Here is a 20853-nt window from a genome sequence, read left to right on the forward strand (position 1 = left end):
CCGTGATGCTCTGAGCACCGAGGTCCAGCAGACTCTCTTGCCTAGATTCTTGATTTCACCTTCATCCAAGGGGACCTCTGCCCTTTCCACCTGCAAACTGTCTCACCAGCTGCGTCTCCTTTGCCAATTCGGGCTGAATTTCACTCATTTCAGGCACTCTATTTGTTTCTGGACAAGGTCTATTTCGCTGTCATTTTGTCTCTCTCCAACAATTTTTTTCTTTTCTTTTTTAGGTAAGCCTGTAGAACTATGAACTTCCCTTTCAACAGTGCTTTCACTGTGTCCCATAAATTTTGTTTGATTGTTTTGTTTTCATAGTTTTTTGTTACCAGGATGCTTTTATTTCTTTTTTTTTTAATCCCTTTGAAACTCAATCATAGTCTAATAGCATGCTATTTAGCTTCCAAGTGCTTGCTTTTTTTCTCATTGTTTTTATTGTAGCTGCTTTCTAATTTTATGCCCTTGTGATCTGGGAAGATGCTTGATGTGATTTCTATCTTCTTTAATTTGAAGAGACTTTGCTTTTCTCCCAATATGTGGTCTATCTTTGAAAATGTCCATGTGCATTTGAGAAGAATGTATATTCTGTATCTTTGGGGAGAAATGTTCTGAAGATGTCAATTAATTCCATCTGATCTATGATTCATTTAGGATTGATATTTCTTTGCTGCTTTTTTGTTTAGAGGATTTATCCAGTGGTGTCAATGGGGTATTAAAGTCCCCTACTATGACTGTATTGCTGTTGATCTCTCCCTTATTATCTTCCAGAAGTTTTTTGTTTGTTTGTTTGTTTGTTTGTTTTTTTAATGTATTTTGGTGCTCCTGTATTGGGTGCATATATGTTTAACAGAGTTATATCCTCTTGTTGAATTTCTCCCTTTAGTATTATGAAGTGGTCTTCTTTATCTTTTGCTATAGGTTTTAATTTGTAGCCTAATTTGTCAGATATGAGTATTGCTAACCTAGCTTTTTTATGATTTCTGTGCGCCTGAAATTTTTTTTTTATTCCTTCACTATCAGTATGTGAATCCTTTGTTCTGAGGTGGGTGGGTCTCCTGTAGATAGCAGATATATAGGTCATAGTTTATTATCCATTCAGCTACCCTATGTCTTTTGATTGGGGCATGTAATCCATTTACATTTAAAGTTATTATTGATTGTGCTCAACCATGCCCATGCTGATATAGGCACATTGGCCAATGATCACTGTTACTTTCTTTACTCTTGACCTATAGGAAGCAACATCTTTAGTCTTCAAAATGAAATATATACTTTTATAGCCAAACTGGTACAAAATAAGCTAAATAAAGGACTCCCCTGCTCAAAATAAATAAATAAATAAATAAAATAAAAAAATAAAGTTATTATTGATTGATACTTTTTTGTCGCCATTTTTATTCTTTATGGCCCTGTTTCCTTTTCCATTCCTATTCCTTTTAAAGCAGTCCCTTTAGCATTTCTTTCATTGCTAGTTTGGTGGTAATAAACTCCCTTAGCCCTTTTTTTCTATGAAGCTCCTGGTTTGATCTTCAATTTTTAATGATAGCCTTGTTGGATATAGTATTTTTGGATTCAGTTCCTTCCTTGCATGACTTTGTATATTTCATTCCATCCTCTTCTGGCCTGATGTATTTTTGTTGAGAAATAAGTTGATAATCTGATGTGATATCCTTTATAGGTAACTTTCTGTCTCTCTCTGGCAGCATTTAAATTTTTACTTTCCTGTTGGTGTTTGCCAATCTGTAATAATAAAAGTATAATATGTTAATTAGACTTGACATCCTTCAGTATGTACTTCTGGATGACCTTCTGGACTAAGATGTGGCTATAATGGAAGCCTGGGTTCGGGTGCCTGTTGGTGATCTGGGGAGATACGAGTGCTGACAGCCAGATGAAGGACGCCTATTCTTTTATAATTTTAATGCATGGGGCCTCTAGTTTAATTATAATGTGTCACGGTTTGGCCTTTTTGAGTTTAACTCGTTTGGGACTCTGTGAGCTTCTTGGACTTGTGTGAGATTTTTGTTACCAATATCATGGAAATTTTCTGTCATTATTTCTTCAAACAGGTTTTCTGTTCCTTGCTCAGTTTCCTCTCCTTCTGGCACCCATATTATGTGGCTATTGTTTCCTTTAGTATTGTCCCAAGGCTTCCAAAGCTCTCCTCCTAAGTTTTAAGGGTTTTTTTTTTTCTAGTTGCTTCTCTGTTTGGGGATTTTTTTCTACCTTGTTTTCTAGCTCACTGATATAGTCCTCAGCTTTTTCTAGTCTACTGTTTATGCTTTCCATTTGTGTTTTTTACTGAAGCCATGTCATTCTTCATTTCTTTATGGTTATTCTTCATTTCCTCTTGGTTCTTACACATGTTGTTGTATTTGTCTTCCATCCTTTTCAGTGTCCTTATGACCATTCTGAATTCTTTCTCTGACAAATTACATCACTCCATTTTGTTTGATTCATCCTTTTTATTTGTATTGGAGCTGCTTCTTTGTCTCCCCATTTTTGCTCTTCTAAGGTTGTCTGGTTATGGGGTCCACTCTCTACCACATTCACAGCTGTGTTTAATTCACCTATTCTGAATGGATGTTATTCAATTCAGCTTTTTCTTCTACCTGCTCCATTAGAAGGTGCAGTACCCATCCAGCTGCCATTTTCTCTCCCCCTGGACAAACTTTTTAGGAACTTGTGGCCAGGGAGGCAGTAGTCTTGGTGTTTATGACAACTGTTCCCAGGCATTTGTACGGTCCTGGTTGGTGTCCGTGGTCTCTGTTGGTGAAGGTGAGGCTAGGCTCCCAATCACAGCTTCTCTCCCCTTCAAGATGATGTAGTCTTTCCGGCAGAGCCAGCTACCCCAGGAGAGATTTCAGCAGTTGTAGAGGCTGTCGAGTTAAGGGAGCCTGGTCTGCCAGTTCCCAACAATCCTGTGGAATATTCCCTCACTCACACACCTCACATGTTCATGCTCTCTCACTCATACTATCTCCTTCAAAATCATCCTGTCAGCCACCATCTTGGATCTCCCCAAAATATACATTTTTCTCAATTGTACATGGGACTTTTTCAAAGATAGACCATATATTGGGACACAGGCAAAGCCTTTTCACATTCAAGCAGATAGAAGTCATATCAAACATCTTCTTATATCACAATGACATAAAATTAGAAAGCAACTACAATAAAAAACAATGAAAACAAGCATTTGGAGGCTAAATAGTATGCTATTAAACAATGATTGTGTTACCAAAGAGATCAAAGAAGAAATAAAAGTATCCTGGAAACAAATGACAATGAAACACAACAATCCAAAATCTATGGCACACAATGAAAGCAGTCCTGAGAGGGAAGTTCATAGCTATACAGGCCTGGTTCAAAAAATATACATAATATATTATCTATCACTACAACTTATAGAATTATAAACAGAGTCACAAGAAAAGCCTAGAGTTAGCAGAAGGAAGAAAATAATAATAATAAAGATTAGAGTAGAAATAAATGACAGAAACAAAAAACTATATATATAAAATATCAACATAAATATCAATAAAATATCAATATAAAATATCAATAAAACCAAGAGGTGTTTCTTTGAAAGGATCAACAAGATTGATGAATCTCTAGCCAGGCTCACCAAAAAAACAAAAGAGGACCCAAATAAAATCAGAAATGAAAGAGGTGAGGTAGCAACTGACCCTATAGAAATACAAAGGATTATAATATAATACTATGAACAACTCTATTCTAACAAACTGGACAACCTAGATGAAAGGGACATATTCCTAGAAAAATACAATATTCTAATTTCAATGAGGAAGAAATAAAAAAAAAAAATGGAATAGGTTGATAAGTACCAATGAAATTGAAGCAGTAATCAAAAATCTTCCAGCAAACAGAAGCTTTGTCTGGATGGCTTCACAGGGAGTTTTACTAAACATTCAAAGAAAAATTAAAACCAATCCTTCTCAGACGACTTTTAAAAAATGCAAGAGGAAGGCACTCTTCCAAACTCTTCCTATGAAGCCAGCATTTCCTTAATCCCAAACCCAGATAAAGACACATAGAAAGAGAATTATAGGGCAATATCCCTAATGAACGTAGATGATAAAATCCTCAACAAAATTCTAGAAAATTGGATTCAGCATTACATTAGATAAGCCATACCCCATGACCAAATGGGTTTTATTCCAGGGTATACAAGTCTGGTACAATGTCTCACAAAATAAATGTGATACATCACATAATCAGATTGAGAGACAAAAATCACATGAGCGTATCAATTGATGTAGGAAAAGATTTGACAAAATTCACTCTTTCTTGTTAAAATCTCTCAGCAAAGTAGGGATAGAAGGATCATACCTCAACATAATAAAAGCCTTATATGACAAACTTATAAGCAACATCATACTTAATGGGCAAAAAATAAATCCATTTCCCCTAAGAATAGGAATAAGACAGTGATGCCCACTTTCACTACTCCTAGCCATAGCAATCAGAGAAGAAGAATAAATAAAAGGCATCCAAATTGAAAAGAAGTAAAACTGTCCTTATTCACAGATGACATTGTATTATACATACAAAACCCTAAAGACTCCCATCAAAAAACTACTAAATGAATTCAGCTATGTAGCAAGATACAGAATTAACACCCAGAAATATATGCCTTTTTTATACACCAACAGTGAATTCAGAGAAAGAGAAACTAAAAAATAAAAAATCCCATTTACCATAGCAACAAATAAATTAAGATACAATAAATTTAACTAAGTAGTTAAAAGACGTATACTCAGAAAACTACAGGATGTTGAAAAAAGAGATAGAGGAAGATATAAACAAATGGAAGAATATATCGTGTTCATGGATTGGTAGAATCGGCATTATTAAACTGTTCATACTACCCAAAACCATCTATAGACTCAAAGCAATCCTCATGTGTAATTCTTTAAACTACAAAGAATTTAAATTTTCATGAAGTTACTAAATGTTTCTTGATGTATTACTACTATCCTAGCATATTAACAAGCTCCTCAAGAGGAAGTCTAGCTGGAAGAGGCAGCCTCTTTCCTCCTCCATTTTGATGTCACAGCAGTGCCTCTGGACTATTGACTTGAGGAATTAAAGAGCATTAGTTTGCTTTATTGTTTGTTACCAGGGATGTTAAGTCATAAAGTTTTCATCTTTGGAAACCTTTGGCCTTGAGGTACTCTGTGATGTTAAATAGGAAAATGCAAAAGAAGTGGTGATTGTAGCAAGAATAAAGAACTTATTACAGAGTGGAAATATATTAGGTATTGGCTTTTATATCTCATATTTTGGTACATCATTTTTAAAAAAATCAATCTTTATTGTTCATATTATTACAAAGGTTCCTCATTTCTTTCCCCCTCCACCTGGTTCCCACCCCGCCCTCCGCCCCCTCCCGACTCCCCATTGTCCTCATCCATAGGTGCACAGTTTATGTTCAGTCTCTTCCTGAATCCACCACTCCCCTTTTCCCCGAGAACTGTTAGTCCACTCCCCTCCCATATTGCTGACTCTACTACAATCAACAGCTAATATTGTTCATCAGGTTTTTCAATCTCCTTTTTTTGTTGTTGTTTTATTTTTTTTAATTAATAAAATTTTACACATCTAAGAATAAATTTTAAAATCTAATAATTTTAAACCTTGTTTTTTCTGCCCTGGGAACCGAGAAGCAAACTTGTTTACATGTAAACTTGCCCTTAGGCTATAAAAAGGTGTAGTAGCCATTCAAATGTAAATGACCACATTTTTTAAAGAGAGCTGCTGGTTGGAATTGGATTACCTGTTCTGGGTGGGAAGGGCTTGTCCTCCCCTTTCTCCATTAAAATTAAGGTGTTAGCTTTAAAACCTCTTTTTGCCAAGAGACCTTAAACTTTCAGAACTTTAAATTTTTTAGATAGTAAATCAGTTACTTAGCATTTTCTCAAATCAATAATACCTCCACATGCCCAAGGATACACTACACACAAAAGACATTTCCAAATACATCAACCAACCTCATCCAGACCCCACACAAGGCACTCACAGATCAACACCCCAGCGCTATACTAACTCAACACATCCAGATCTAAGCCTTCATCACTTGATTCGGCAGACCCTCAAGTTCCCCCAAAAGTTTCCAGCCATGTCAGAGAGGCAGCCCTGGGGTGTGGACAGGCGAGGAGCGAGCTGTTCCGGGCCTGGCTGCTCTGGGCCTGGCCTCTGTTGCTTTGTTCCGCTCCACAACCAGCTGCTCTGGGTCTGGCCAATGCCGCTCCTGGCTTGGCTGCTGCTGCTCTGAGCCTGGCTGCTTCCGACCCGGCTGCTCTGGGCCCAGCTGCTCCGGACCTGGCTGCTCCCAACCTGGCTGCTCCAGGCTTGGTTGCTGCTGCTTCGGGTCCGGCTGCTCCCAACCCGGCTGTTCTGGGCCCCGCTGCTCTGGGCCCGGCCGCTTCAGGCCTGGCCGCTCCTGACCTGGCTGCTCCGAGCTTGGTTGCTGCTGCTCTGGGCCTGGCTGCTCCCAACCCGGCTGCTCTGGGCCCGGCCACTCTGGACCTGGCCGCTCCCGACCTGGCTGCTCCGGGCTTGGTTGCTGCTGCTCTGGGCCTGGTTGCTCCCAACCCGGCTGCTCTGGGTCTGGCTGCTCCGGACCCAGCCACTCTGGGCCTGGCCGCTCCTGACCGGGCTACTCCAGGCTTGGTTGCTGCTGCTCTGGGCCTGGCTGCTCCCAACCTGGCTGCTCTGGGCCCTGCTGCTCTGGGCCTGGCAGCTCCCGACCTGGCTGCTCCAGGCTTGGTTGCTGCTGCTCTGGGCCTGGCTGCTCCTGACCCGGCTGCTCTGGGACCGGCTGCTCTGGGCCTGGCCACTCAGGACCTGGATGCTCCCAGCCTGGATGCTCCGGGCTTGGCTGCTGCTGTTTGGGGCTTGGCTGCTCCCGACCCAGCTGCTCTGGACCTGGGTGCTCCAGGCCCGGCCACTCCGAGCCTGGGTGCTCCTGGCCTGGCCACCCTGGGCTTGGCTGCCTCCACCCCAGGCCTGGCTGCCACTGCCTTGGTCCTGGCCACTCTGGGCCTGGCCGCTGCCATTCCAACATTCTGTCCTTTTTTTTTTTTAAACGCATTTATGTTGCAATGTTGGCTGCCGAGTTGAGTTCTATCTTAGTCTTCGATTTTTCAAGATCTTCTTTGTTTTCTTTCTTAAATAATTTTACTGTCTTTTGCTATAACTTGATTTCTTCACATTGAAAACTTCTTCGGTTTCTTCCTCCTCATCCTGGAAGCTCAGCAGGCTGGCCTGTGGCACCCCTTTGTTCTCCGTGGCCTCCTGCGAGGCTTCTGCCTATTGCCAGGGTCAGCGCCGCCCAGGAAGCAGCCCCCGGCCTCGGCTCCGTGGCCCGCGGTCAGCGGTCAAGGGCCCAGTGGCACCCCCCCCCCCCCGAGGCCCCGTCGCCCCGCTCCTTGCCAGTGCCTGGCTGGCCAGTGTCCGGCAGTGGCTCCTGTTCCTCATCACATTCCTCTCAGTCTGGAGCTTTTTTCTCCTTCCCGCTAGGGGAGTCTAGCATCAGAGTCAACAGACTGTCCTCTGCGTGCAATGTGCGTGACTCCGGGGGCTCTGCCCCTCGCTGCTCCCCTGGGATTCCACCTCACAGCCCCATCACCCCCTGCCCGAGCCTGGGTCCCCAGGGTCTGGCCCAGAACTGGGGCTCAGCGCTGCCGGTTCTGGGGTTCAGCCTTGTCCAGGGCTTTTATTTCCTTCCTGCTAGGGAACGCCAGGCAGGCACCCAGCCTTCTCCTCCTCCGTCCTCTGGTACATTATTTTGATGCTGTAAATAGGCTATGAGGGATAAAGTCTGTATAAAATCAGTAAAATAATAGACATGACATAAAAGTATCAATTTTTATATTGTTTTTCAAATTTATTGAGGTTTGAAAAGATGTGCTTATCTATACAATGTTTTAGGATTTCAGGCTTAGATGTGATTAATTTTTAAAAATATATATTTTATTGATTTTTTACAGAGAGGAAGGGAGAGAGAGAAATAGTTAGAATAATCGATGAGAGAGAAACATCCATCAGCCACCCCCTGCACACCTCCTATTGGGGATGTGCCCTCAACCAAGGTACATGCCCTTGACTGGAGTAGAATCTGGGATCTTTGAGTCCACAGGCCAATGCTCTATCCACTGAGCCAAACTGGTTAGGGCTAAAATATAAATTTAATATATAAAAGTTGATGGCACTTAGTAGTTGGTCACATTTTTTTCAAGGCAATGAAATATTCAGCAATTATAATTGATGGGTACAAATTAAATTGAAACATTAGGTAGTTACAATGGTAAGTTCTTTCAATGATTGTGTCTATATTATTAGATAGTAAGCTACTGACATTTTAATATGTCAACACTTAAAATTTTAATTTAGTTGAACAAGTGATTAATGAAAAACAGTAAGACTAATACTACAAAAGTTGTCTTTATATGGACTCAGTTTTCAATGTAATACAAACACTAATAATTTAATACTATTCATATACTTTAAGTTGAGGTAAATTTTTTTGGTGTATTCTCTAAATAGTTAGACTCTTGTATTGTAGTCTAAATTCCGGCACATGTGTCAAACACAAGGCCCGCGGGCCAAATCCATCCCGCCAGGCCTTGCAATGTGGCCCGCACCGCGCTGTCATCACTGCACTCCGCTACGTTTCCATAACAATGACAGTTTATGACTGTTCAGTAAACCATTCGGCCCATGATTTAGGCTGGATTTTAGATTTTGGCCCCTTCTCTGATTGAGTTCGACACCCCTATATTAGAGACTGTTTTTTGGTTTATGTATGGTTTAAAATATATCTTAAAATGTCTTCCCTTCACTAAACAGCTTTGATGTCATATTTGCTGGCAGTCCAGAAGAAGTTCTAAAAAAATTCCAAAAGTCAAACCACAAAGTGGTCTTTGCAGCAGATGGAATTTTGTGGCCAGACAAAAGATTAGCAGACAAGTATCCTGTTGTACACATTGGGAAACGCTACCTGAATTCTGGAGGTGGGTAAGATTCTGGTAGAAATTTAATATAAGTTATCATAATTATAAATAATTATAAAACCACCTTTTTATATGTATAACTATAGACATAGTTTTAAATAACCATTAACTTATTACTATGGAAAAATTACATCAGTTTATGACCCACAGTACATTTTATAGCTGACAAAGCATTTGCCTGTATAAATTATATCATACTAGAGGCCCAATGCACAAAATTCATGTGTGTGTGTGTGTGGTGGGAGATGGAGGGAGGGATCCCACAACCCGGACTGTGCCCTCTGGCAGTCCAGGACCTCTCACTCCTAACCGCCTGCCATCTGCTCACTCCTTACTGCTTCGCTTGCCACTCCTTAGCACTGCCATGGAGGCAGGAGAGGCTACCATCACAGCCGCTAAGCTCACCAGCCATGATTCCAGGTTCTGGCTGAGCAAACCCTCCCACTGTGGGAGCACACTGACCACCAGGGGGCAGCTCCTGCTTTGAGCATCTGCCCCTGGTGGTCAGTGCATGTCATAGTGACCGGTCATTCTGGTCATTCCGCTGTAATGGTTGCTGGGCTTTTATATAATAGACTAGAGGCCTGATGCACAAAATTCATGTAAGAGAAGGCCTTCCTTCCCAGCTGCCTGCACCAGCTTCCCTCCAGCACCCAGGACTAAGGTTTCCCTCTGGCCGCTAGCAGATACCGGGACCTAGGCTTCCCTCTGGCCACTGGCAGGTACTCATACCTGGGCTTCCCTCCAGCTGCAGCAGACATCTGGGACCAGGTTTTGCTCTGGCTGCTGGCAGGCACCCAGGACCCAGGCTTCCCTCACAGCCCCGGCTTTGTCTGGAAGGTTGTCTGGAAGAACGCTGGTCTAATTAGCATATTACACTTTTATTATCATATTAATAAAATAGTACTATGCAAATTAGCCATCACATCGCTACGCCCACAAGCCACGCCCACCAGCCAATCAGAGCAAGTATGCAAATAAACGCAACTAAGATGGCTACAGCCACAGAGAGCAGGAGGGAGGCTTGGGTTACATTGTAATGGAGGAAGCAAAGCTCTCTGCCTGCCTAAGCCTCCACTCAAGGCTACAAAGTTTCAAAGATAGAAGGTAAACAAATCCAAACAGAAATGGCTGCTGGCCACAGAGTGAGCAGGAGGCTTGGCTCTGCTCCAGGCTACAAAGTTTCAATTGTAGAAGGTAAATAAATTCCAGATATCAGGGCCTCTGCTTGGGTTGCCAGGGGGCATTGCCAGCTACAAACTACCACAGGCCCCTCACTCAGGTCGCTCCACACTCCAAGGAAATCCCCACCCTGATCCAGGACACCATTCAGGGCAAATCAGCTGACCCCCTCCCATGCATCAGGCCTGTATCCTATCTAATAAAAGAGTAATATGCAGATTGACCATCACTCCAACACACAATATGGATGCCCCATGTAGTCAAAGATCTTGCTCCCATGTGGACACAAGGTGGCCACCATAAGATGGCCAGCAGGGGAGTACAGTTGGGAGGGACCAGGCCTGCAAGGGAGGGCAGATGGGAGGGACCAGGCCTGCAGGGAAGGGTAGTTAGGGGTGACCAGGCCAACAGTGGATGGAAGTTGGGGGCAAACAGGCTGGCAGGGAAGCAGTTAGACATCAATCAGGCTGGCATAGGAGTGATTAGGAGGTGATCAGGCTGGCAGACAGAAACAGTTAGGGGCAATCAGGAAGGCAGGCAGGTGAGCATTTGGGAGCCAGCAGTTCTGGATTGTGAGAGGGATGTCCCAGATTGGAGAGGGTGCAGGCTGGGCTGAGGGATACCCCATACCCTTGCACACAAATTTTGTGCACTGGGCTTCTAGTTATAGATAATGCCCGTGGCAACATTAGTCAGTATGTTATTATTTACAAATTATGTGAAAAAACCTTTGTTCTCCCAATTTAAATGACTTAATTGAATCACTTTAAGTGTTAAAAGAAAAATAATATAGATCCAGATCTTCTGGTTATAGAGTGATTGAAAATTTTCTGGCTATTGGACAATGCATTTAGTAAATTCCTATCTTACAACAAAGAACAAGCTAAATCAAGTAGCTTTAAAAATAGGCATTGTTTAATTTTATCTGTGTTTTATATATATTAGAATAAACAAGTAATTTGTCTTGAAATTCACTAGTCAAAAAAATTCAACTTGCAATGTCTGATATACTTCAAGTGTTGCATTAGCTATGCCACCATGGATTAATGGAACAAATTATCACATTTTTCCTTTCTTTTTTTTAAAAAAAGAAGTAAAATTTGACATTATAATGACTCAAAGAGATTTTTTAGACTGAGATTAATGTAAACATCTACCCAGGAGATATACTCAAACAGGATGGGGGGACATGTTAGACATGCAAGCTGCATTGGGAGAACAGATGTTTTTCAATGATTTAACTATAGCTATTTAGGCTAGTTAAAATACGTGCTCCTCTAAATAGTAGCATGTCGGAATTCAAGGCTTTGCTCAACCAGTTATGGAATGAAACCTTTAGCAAGTGGTTTATGTTCTTTGAGATATCTCAATTCCCCATCTTTTCATCTGCACTTTAAAAAACAATTTTATTGATTTCACAGAGGAAGGGAGAGGGAGAAAGGTATAGAAACATCAATGAAGAGGGAGAATCACTGATTGGCTGCTTCCTGCATGCCCCCTACTGGGGATCAAGCCAGCAACCTATGCATCTGCCTTGACCAGGAATTGAACCATGACCTCCTGGTTCATAGGTCAATGCTCAACCCTGAGCCATAACCTGGGAACTTTGTTAGCCCATATAAATATTACACTTCTAAAACCTTAAATTCCAGTTTATAGTTCCAACTTTTAGCCTGCCTTTTCTCAAAATCTCAATACAACTACAGTTCATAGTTTTGTGCAATCTCTTGACCATTCTATTTTCTCCTAATCTACCTAACTACCACCTTTGGATTTTACTCCCACATTTAAGTCAGAACCTAGGATTTTTGTTACTCATTATCTTAGCAGCTTCTTTTAGAGTTCCAGTTCATGCACTGGCAAAGCCTCTCTCTTATGAGGCTTCTCACTCTTGACTTATTGTCTGAACACTAGCTTTGTAAATTGGTGCTGCTTCTGCCTCCAAAATGTCAGGCCTTCAGTAAGAATAATCTTTTAAATTATTGTTAAGTTCTAGGTAGTTTAAAAACCATTTTGCTGTGGAACTCTGTGATGTTTGTTTTGTATTTATGATTTTTCCCCCCAAACAAGCATAATGAAATATGTAAATTCATCTAGATCATGAGCTAGCTCCTCAGGAGTTTAATTTCAGGCAGATGCATAGTACTGTAGACATAGCAAAAAGACACCTACCATGTGAGTGCCTCTGTGAGCAGGTTTCACTAAGGAAAAGTATTTATTAAGTGGAAAAGAGATCATACAAGAGCATCAAAACATAATGCTTAGGCTTCTATATATATATAAAAGCCCAAGCGACTGTTAAGACCAACTGACTGAACAATTGGTCAACCAGTTGCTATGACACCCACTGACCTCCAAGGGGCAGATGCTCAATGCAGGAGCTGCCCCCTGATTGTCAGTGCTCTCCCACAGCCAACCTCCCACAACCAGCCAATCTCCCATGGTCCCTCTCCCCAGCTGGCCAGCCCCCCTTTCATGGCTCTGATCGCCTGCCAGGCTGAGGGATTCCACCTGTGCATAAATTCGTGCACTGGGCCTCTAGTTTTGTAATAAAATACTTAAAGATATGGTAGAAAAATCTAAATATGCTCAATAAAAGTTTATGTAATTTTATGAATAAAATATTTTTAAAAATAGTTTTATTAGTTTTCAGAGAGAGAGAGAGAGAGAGAGAGAGAGAGAGAGAAGGAGGGAGGGAGAGAGAGAGAAAGGGAAACATCAACATTAATTGGCTGCCTCCTACAAGCCCTCTAGCTGGGATTGTGGCCATGTGCCTTCACCAGGAATCTAACCAACAACCTTTTGTTGCAGGGGACAATATGCAACCAATGGAGCCACACTAGTCAGAGCTATTAATAATATATTGAGAGTTATTTAAGGGACATGAGTTTAGTTTCTGGGTATATCTTTAAATTTTAAAAATCTCCATCATGGAGAGTGAACATGTTTCCATATAAAGAAAATTTCAGAATATGAGAAATTTTATTTATTTTAAATATTTGAGTTCCATAGAAAAATATAAATCATATAAAATATATATCACATACTATGAAAATAATGTGCACATTTGACCATTGGACAGCATGGGGTTAAGTGCACTGATCCTCCTATAGTCAAAAGTTCACATATAACTTTTGACTCCCCAAAAACTTCAGTAGTTACTCAGTGTCTGAGAGAAATTGGTTCCTATTAGCAAAATCCATGGATACTCAAGTCTTATATAAAATGGTATAAAATAGTGCATATAGTCAGCCTTTTACATCTGTTGATTCTTAACCTTGGATCAAAATTACTATTTTCCATCCACAGCTGGTTGAATACATATATAGGAAATCCAGGGAAATGGAGGGCCAACTATATATTTATTGAAAAAAATCCATATCTAAGTGGACTCAAGTAGTTCAAACCCATGTTGTTAAAGGGTCAACTGTAATTATTTTTCATATTTTTAGGATGTTTGGAACTTATACAAAAAATAAGGGAATGTCATTTTTGAAAAACAATAAAATGTCATGCTCTGCTTGATGTATTTTTTTAAAATATATTTTTATTGATTTTTTACAGAGAGGAGGAGAGAGGGATAGAGAGCTAGAAATGCCGATGAGAGAGAAACACCGACCAGCTGCCTCTTGCACACCCTCTACCGGGGATGTGCCCGCAACCAATGTACATGCCCTTGTCTGGAATCAAACCTGGGACCTTTTAGTCCGCAGACCGACGCTCTACCACTGAGCCAAACCGGTTTCGGCTTGCATGTATTTTTTATCAGAGAAGATTGATCACACGATTAAAAATTGCATTGTTCAGTGTTTTCTTTGTTTTATTTCCTTTTTAAATTTTTATTGTTGAAAATATATATTACATATGTTCTCTTCCCCCATCCCCATCAATACCCTCCAGCACCCCCCCCCCCTCACCCGGCAGACACTTACTACCTCACTGACTGCATCCATGGGTTATACATAAGGTCTTTGATTGGTTACCTCCCACCAATCCACTTACCCCCTCCCCTCCATCTTCCCACTGATATTTCACACTTGTTCCATAATTCCATGTCATCCACTCCAGTCATCAGTTTATTTAGTTAATTAGATTCCACATGAGTGAGATCCTACAATACTTTTCTTTCTATAACTGGCATATTTCACTTAGCATGATACTCTCTAGGCCTCTCCAAGCTGTCTCAAAGGGTATGAGATTCATCTTTTTTACTGCTGGATAGTACTCCATGGTATAAATGTACCACCAGCTTTTTTATCTACTCATTTACTGATGGGCACTTGGGCTGTTCCCAGATCTGAACTGTTGTAAATGGTGCTACTATGAACATAAGAATGCATACATTCTTTCTGATTGGTGTTTTAGGTTTCATAGGATATATTCCCAGAAATGGGGTCAAATGGCAATTCCATATTTAATTTTTTGAGGAAACTCCATACTTTTTTTCAATAATGGCTGCACCAGTCTGCATTCCCACCAGCAGTGTACTAGGGTTCCCTTTTATCCAATAGCACTTGTCATTTGATGACTGATTGATGGTAGCCATTCTGACAGATATGAGATAATATCTCACTATCATTTTAATTTGCATCTCTCTGATGATCTGTGACTTTGAGCATTTTTTTCATATGTCTCTTGGCCATCTATATGTCTACTTTGGAAAAGTGTCTAGTTAGGTCTTTGCCCATTTTTTAAATTGGATTGTTTGTCTTCCTTTTGTTAAGTTGTATGAGTACCTTATATATTTTGGATGTTGACCCTTTATCAGATATATCATTGTCAAATATGTATTCCCATAAAGTGGGCTCCCTTTTTGTTTTGTTGATGGTTTCTTTTGCTGTGCAGAAGCTTTTTATTTTGATGTAGTCCCATTTGTTTACTTAGTTTTGTTGTCCTAGGAGATTTATCTGCAAACATAATGCTATGAAAGGTGTTTGAGATTTTGCTGCCTATGGTTTCTTTTAGGATTTTTATGGTTCCATGACTTACATTTAAGCCTTTTATCCATTTTGAATTTATTCTTTAGTATAGTGTAAGTTGGTGGTCTGTTTTCTTTTCTTTTCTTTTCTTTTTTTTTTTTTTTTTTTTTTTTTTGTATGTATCTGCCAAATATTCCAACACCATTTATTGAAGAGAATGTCTTGACTCCATTGTATGCGCTTGCCTCCTTTGTCAAATATTAATTGAGCTGAATGGCATGGGTCTATTTCTGGGCTTTCTGTTCTGTTCCATTGATCTCTATGGCTGCTCTTGTGCCACTACCAGGCTGTTTTGATTACGGTGGCTTTGTAGTATAACTTGATATCTGGTATTCTGTTAACTCCAACTTTATTCTGCTTTCTCAGAATAGGTACACTTATTCGGGGTCTTTTTTTTATTCCATATATAAATTTTTGGAATATTTTTCTAGTTCCGTGAAATATGCTGTTGGTATTTCAATGAGGATTGCATTGAATCTTAAGATTGCCTTAGGTAATATGGATATTTTATTATGTTGATTGTACCAATTCATAAACACAATATCTTCCCCCTTATTTATGTCTTCGTCTATCTCTTTTACAATGTCCTGTCATTTTCCAAGTCCAAGTCTTTTACCTCCTTAGTTAAGTTTATTCCTAAGGATCTTAATTTTTTTTGTTACATTGGTAAATGGGATTGTTTATTTAGTTTCTATTTTTGATAATTCATTATTGGGGTATAAAAAAGCCATTAATTTTTTTGGGTATTCATTTTCTATCCTGCTATAATGCCAAATTAATTTATTAAATTTAGTAGTTTTTGTGGACTCTTTAGGGTTTTCAATGTACAATATCATGTCATCTGCAAGTAATAAGAATTTTACTTCCTACTTTCCCATTTGGATGCCTTTTATTTCTTCTTCTTGTCAGATTGATATGGCTAGGACTTCCAGTACTGTGTTGAATAAGGGTGGTGAAAGTGGACATCCTTGTCTTATTCCTGTTCTTAGGGAAAATGGTTTTAGTTTTTGCCCATTGAATATGATGTTGGTTGTAGATTTATTATATAAGACCTTTGTCATGTAGAGATATGCTCCCTTTATCCCCATTTTGCTGAGAGTTTTTAACAAAAATGTATGTTGGACTTTGTCAAATGCTTTCTCTACATCTATGATATGCTCATGTAATTTTTGTCTTTCAGTTTGTTTATGTAATGTATTTGTTTATTGATTTGTGAATGTTAAACAGATTGTATCCCTGGAGTAAATCCCACTTGGTCATGGTATATGATCTTTTTAATATTTTGCTGGATTTGATTTGCTAATATTTTGTTGAGGATTTTAGGATCTATGTTTGTTCATCAGGGATATTGGCCTGTAATTATCTTTGTAGTGTCTTTACCTGGTTTTGGAATTAAGATAATTCTAGCCTCATAATAAAAGCTTGGAAGTGTTCCTTTTCCTGTATTTTTTTAATAGTTTGAGGAATATAGGTGTTAGTTCTTTGAATGTTTGCTAAAACTACCCTGTAAAGGCATTCGGTCCTGGGCTTTTGTTTGCTGGCAGTTTTTTTATTACTCCTTCTATTTCATTAGCTGTTGTTGGCCTATCTAGGTTTTCTGATTTTTCATTATTCAGTTTTGAAAGATTGCATTTGTTATGAAATTTTCCATTTAATTCATATTGTCCAGTATATTGGCATATAGTTATTCTTAGTATTTTCTTACAATCCTTTGTATTTCCACAGTGTCAGTGGTTACTTCTCCACTTTTATTTCTGATTTTATTTATTTGGGTCATCTCTCTTTGGTGGGTAATGGTTCATCAATATTGTTTATCCTTTCAAAGAACCAGCTCTTGGGTTCACAGATTTTTTTTTTAAGTCTCTATGTTATTTATTTCTGCTCTAATCTTCATTATTTCCTTCCTTCTGCTTACTCTGGGCTTTAAAAAATCTATTTTATTGATTTTTTTTACAGAGAGAAAGGGAGAGGGATAGAGAGTTAGAAAAACCGATGAGAGATAAACATCTATCAGCTGCCTCCTCCACATCCCCTACTGGGGATGTGCCCGCAACCAAGGTACATGCCCTTGATCAGAATTGAACCTGGGACATTTCAGACTGCAAGCCAACACTCTATCCACTGAGCCAAATCAGCCAGGCCTTGTTGTTCTCTTTCTTTAAATTGTAGGGTTAAATAGTTGTTCTCTTTCTTTAAGTTGTAGGGTTAAATAGTTTATTATTAATTCTCCTTATTTTTTTTTTTTTTAGGTTGTTCTGTAGTACTATGAAGTTCCCTCTCAGGACTGCCTTTGCTATTTCCCAGAGATTTTGGGATGGTTTTTTGTTTTTTAATATATTTTATTGATTTTTAGAGAGAGGAAGGGAAAGGGATAGAGAGTTAGAAACATCAATGAGAGAGAATCATCGATCAGCTGCCTCTTGCACACACCCCCTCTGGGGATGTGCCTGCAACCAAGGTACATGCCTTTGACCAGAATCGAACCTGGGACCTTTCAGTTCACAGGCCAATGCTCTATCCACTGAGCTAAACCAGTTTCGGCAGGGCTGTTTTTTTGTGTGTGTGTGTGTTTCTTTTTTCATTTTCATGAAGTTATTTTATTTTATTTATTTATTTATTAATCTCATTGGTAACCCATTCATTGTTTAATAATATCCTACCTAATAAAAAAGTAATATGCAAATCAACCATCACCCCTGCTATACCCACAAGCCACGCCCACCCAGCCACACCCACCAGCAAGTCAGAGCGAGTATGCAAATAATCCCAACCAAGATGACTATCAGAAGGCAGGCTTGGGTTTCCCTGGCAACAAAGGAAGCCAAGCTTTCCACACACTCTGGTGGGCCAGGCATCCACTCAAAGTTACAAAGTTTCAATTATAGAAATGGTGGCAGCCACAGATCCAGCAGGAGGCTGGGCTCCGCTCTAGGCTACCAAGTTTCAACTGCAGAAGGTAAATAAATTCCAGATACCAGGGCCTCTGCTTAGGTCGCCAGTGGGTATGGCTGGACTGCAAACCACCACAGTCCCCTTGCCCAGGCCACCCCATACTCCAATGGAACCCCCTTCCTGATCTAGAACACCCTTCAGGGCAAACCAGCTGGCCTCCACCCATGCACCAGGCCTCTATCCTATCTAATAAAAGAGTAATATGCAGATTGACCATCATTTCAACATACAAATGGCTGCTCCCATGTGGTCAAAGGTCCTGCCCCCATATGGAAATAAGATGCCCACCAAAGGATGGCCAGCAGGGGAGGACAGTTGGGAGGCACCAGGTCTGCAAGGGAGGGCAGTTGGGAGGGACCAAGCCTGCAAGGGAGGGCAGTTGGAGGTGATCAACCCTGTAGGGGAGGGCAGTTAGGGGTGGCCAGGCTGGCAGAGAGGGAAGTTGGGGGCAAACAGGCTGGCAGGGGAGCAGTTAGACATCAATCAGGCTGGCATGGGAGTGGTTAGGAGGTGATCAGGCTGGCAGGCAGAAGCAGTTAGAGGCAATCAGGAAGGCAGGCAAGCAAGGAGGTGAGAGCCAGCAGTCCTGGATTGTGAAAGGGATGTCCGACTGCCCATTTACACCAGATCCCAGTGTAATAGGTCTAAACGGGCAGTCGGACATCCCTTGAAGGGCCCCAAATTGGAGAGGGTGCAGGCTGGGCTGAGGGACACCCCCGCCCCCCATGCACAAATTTCATGCACCGGGTCTCTAGTATTATATAAATGTCTATTAAGTCCATCTGATCCAGTGTTTCTTTTTGAGTCACTGTTTCCTTGGTAAGTTTTTGTCTAGAACTTCTATCTAGTGAAGTCAGCAAGGTGTTAAAGCCCCCTACTATGATTGTATGTTTGTCAATTTCTCTGTTAAAGTCCTCTAGCAGTTTAAAAAATATATATTTAGGTGCTCCTATACTGGGTGCTTAATGATACATTTATCATATCACGATTATATTCTCTTATTGGATCAATCCATTTAGTATTCTGTAGTAACTTTTTTATTTTTTGTTGTGGCCTTCATTTTGAAGTGTATTTTGTCATATGAGTATTGCTACTCCAGCTTTTTTTCTTTTTCATTTGCATGGACATTTTTTTCCCCCATCCCTTCATTCTCATCTTGTGTGGGTCTCTTCTAGACAGCATATATAATTGGGTCATGTTTTTGTATCAAATCAGGTACACTTGTTATAGAAGACTGGAGAAAAACAAAGCAATGCTTAGGGAATTGGAGTTACACAGCTTTATTATGCCGGCGGACTCAGAGAAGGTTGCCTCTCATATTCTGAACCAACCAATATAGTGCTAGCCCCTCTTTTATACCCTTTTGGTGTCTTTGTCCCCATAATATGGATTATACTTCTAGACCTTTCACGGGCTTTGCAAAAAGTCCCAGGTGTTGGGGGTCTTGAGACCATACCTAAGGGCCTGGCCTGGTGCTGGTGCTGATAACCCCCCTCCAGGGGGATGTGTCATGGTTTATGGCCTCTTTAAAATGTGAGCACTTAGGTAACAGGTCTTTCAAGAACAGTTTGTGCAGAAAGGGGCAATGACTTAATAATAGGTAATCAAGAATGTACATTAGCTTACTGGCACAGATTCAGATTGCTAGCCCCCCAAATATCATGGTTACATTGGAATTAGCCTTTTAGCCTTCTCACCCTATGTCTTTTGATTGGAGCATTTAATCCATTTACATTTAAGTTTATTATTTACTAGAGGCCCAGTTCACAAAATTCATGCATAGGTAGGATCACTAGGCCTGGTTGGTGATCAGGGCCAATCTGCAGAGCGACCGGCAGGGTGATGGGTGCAGGGAGAAGCCCCTGTTGGTACCTATCTTGGCTAGTCTGGGGCCTGTAGGCTGGGGGCAGCTCCTGCCTTGAGCGTCTGTCTCATGGTGGTCAGTGTATGTCATAGTGACTGGTCTTTCCATGGGTCATTCTGCCATTCAATTAATTTGCATATTAGGCTTTTATTATATAGGATATGCACTTATTTATTTCATTCCATTTTAATTCTATATGCCTAAATTTCTCTATCCCTTCTTCTTATTATAGCAGTACCTTTAGAATTTCTTGTAATGCTGGCTTGGTGGTGATGTATTCCTTCAGCCTTTTTTTGTCCAGCAAGCCCTTTATTTGACTGACTCTCTTGAATTATAATATTGCTGGGTATAATAATCTTAGTTTCAGATCCTTTTTTCCATTACCTTGAGTACTTCGTGCCATTCCCTCTGGCCTGCAGAGTTTCTGATAAGAAATTGGTGTCAGCCTTATTGGAGCCCCTTTGTAGGTTTGGTTTTCTCTTACTGTCTCTAAGATTCTCTGTCTTTTATTGTTGGTATTTTAATTATGATGTGTCTGGGAGTGTGCCTTTTTGGGTTCTTGTTTGAGGTTCTCTGTGCCTCCTGGACTTGTGTGATTTTTTCCCCTTTACTAGATTAGGGAATTTTCTGCCATTATTTCTTCAAACACTTTCTCTATATCTTTTGCCATTTCTGCCTCTTCTAGCACTCTTGCTATTCTAATAATGTTATGTTTCACATTGTCCCACAACTCTTTTATGCTGCCCTCCTGTTTTTTTGTGTGTGTTTTTTCATTGATTTTTCTTTCTGGTTTTCTTTTCTTTTTTGGGGGAGGGGGGATTTTAAATACATTTTATTG

General features: G+C 40.4%; 1 protein-coding gene across 5 annotated transcripts in view; it reads left to right on the forward strand.

The window, feature by feature from the left end:
• Positions 1–20853, forward strand: part of PLOD2 (procollagen-lysine,2-oxoglutarate 5-dioxygenase 2) — a 215285-nt gene that overhangs the window by 100269 nt on the left and 94163 nt on the right. For all 5 annotated transcript variants that reach the window (XM_045584113.1, XM_036443746.2, XM_036443745.2 and 2 more), the window contains exon 4: positions 8875–9038. In XM_045584113.1, the coding sequence (XP_045440069.1) occupies positions 8875–9038 (164 nt within the window). The remainder of the gene's footprint in view (positions 1–8874; positions 9039–20853) is intronic.

The sequence above is a fragment of the Pipistrellus kuhlii genome, unplaced genomic scaffold (assembly GCF_014108245.1).
Source record: "Pipistrellus kuhlii isolate mPipKuh1 unplaced genomic scaffold, mPipKuh1.p scaffold_m20_p_2, whole genome shotgun sequence".
Classification (NCBI taxonomy): domain Eukaryota; kingdom Metazoa; phylum Chordata; class Mammalia; order Chiroptera; family Vespertilionidae; genus Pipistrellus; species Pipistrellus kuhlii.